Source organism: Geospiza fortis, unplaced genomic scaffold, assembly GCF_000277835.1.
Source record: "Geospiza fortis unplaced genomic scaffold, GeoFor_1.0 scaffold612, whole genome shotgun sequence".
NCBI lineage: Eukaryota > Metazoa > Chordata > Aves > Passeriformes > Thraupidae > Geospiza > Geospiza fortis.
The window spans coordinates 2,734-3,432 of NW_005054806.1; the positions used below are offsets into that span (position 1 = coordinate 2,734).

Consider the following 699-nt stretch of genomic DNA (forward strand, 5'->3'; position numbering starts at 1 on the left):
CCGAGCCCTGCCGCGGGGGTTTCCGGACCGGGGCAGGATCTCCGGGGCTCGGGGGCCTCCGAAACCCTTTTGCGGGCGCCTTTCAGAGCTGGGAAAGGCTCCGCGGGGCCCTGGGGCTCCCAAACCCCTCCCGTGGGGTTTTCCAAAGGCTCTGTGGGGTGCCAGGCCCCCAAATCTGAGCAGGCACGGACAGAGCCCGGTTCTCCATGGAGGAGGGGTCTGAGCCACCCATGGCCCCCTCAGGGGACATTTGGGGACACTTGGGGACACCGGGGACCGATAAATGCCACCCCAGCCCCTGCGGGACCCCACCTTGACCCCGTGGCCGACGCCGTCCAGCGCGCTGAAGTTGAGGGGTCTCCTGTAGTAGGGCTCCAGCACGGGCGGCTCCGGGGGCGCCAGAACCTTCTGGAAGCTCAGGCACCTCCTGGTGACGGTCAGGGCGCCGATCTCGCGGCGCGACACCTTCTCCTTGTGGATGTCCACGCTCTGCCGAGGTGACAATGTCCCCAGAGTGCCACCCCGGGCTCGCCCCCCGCCCCCAGGTGCCACAGGACCCCTCAGCAGTGTCCCCAAGCCCCAGGTGCCCACAGGACCCCGTGTCCCCAAGTTTGGGGTGCCCACAGGACCCCTCAGCAGTGTCCCCAAGCCCCAGGTCCCCACAGGACCCCGTGTCCCCAAGTTTGGGGTGCCCACAGG

General features: G+C 69.0%; 1 protein-coding gene across 1 annotated transcript in view; it reads right to left on the minus strand.

Moving 5' to 3' along the window:
- LOC115949140 (ABI gene family member 3-like) overlaps nucleotides 1-699 on the minus strand; it is a gene marked incomplete at its 3' end in the record, with an annotated part of 3,976 nt that overhangs the window by 1,078 nt on the left and 2,199 nt on the right. The window contains exon 2 of the mRNA XM_031065491.1: nucleotides 313-489. Within this exon, the coding sequence (XP_030921351.1) occupies nucleotides 313-489 (177 nt within the window). The remainder of the gene's footprint in view (nucleotides 1-312; nucleotides 490-699) is intronic.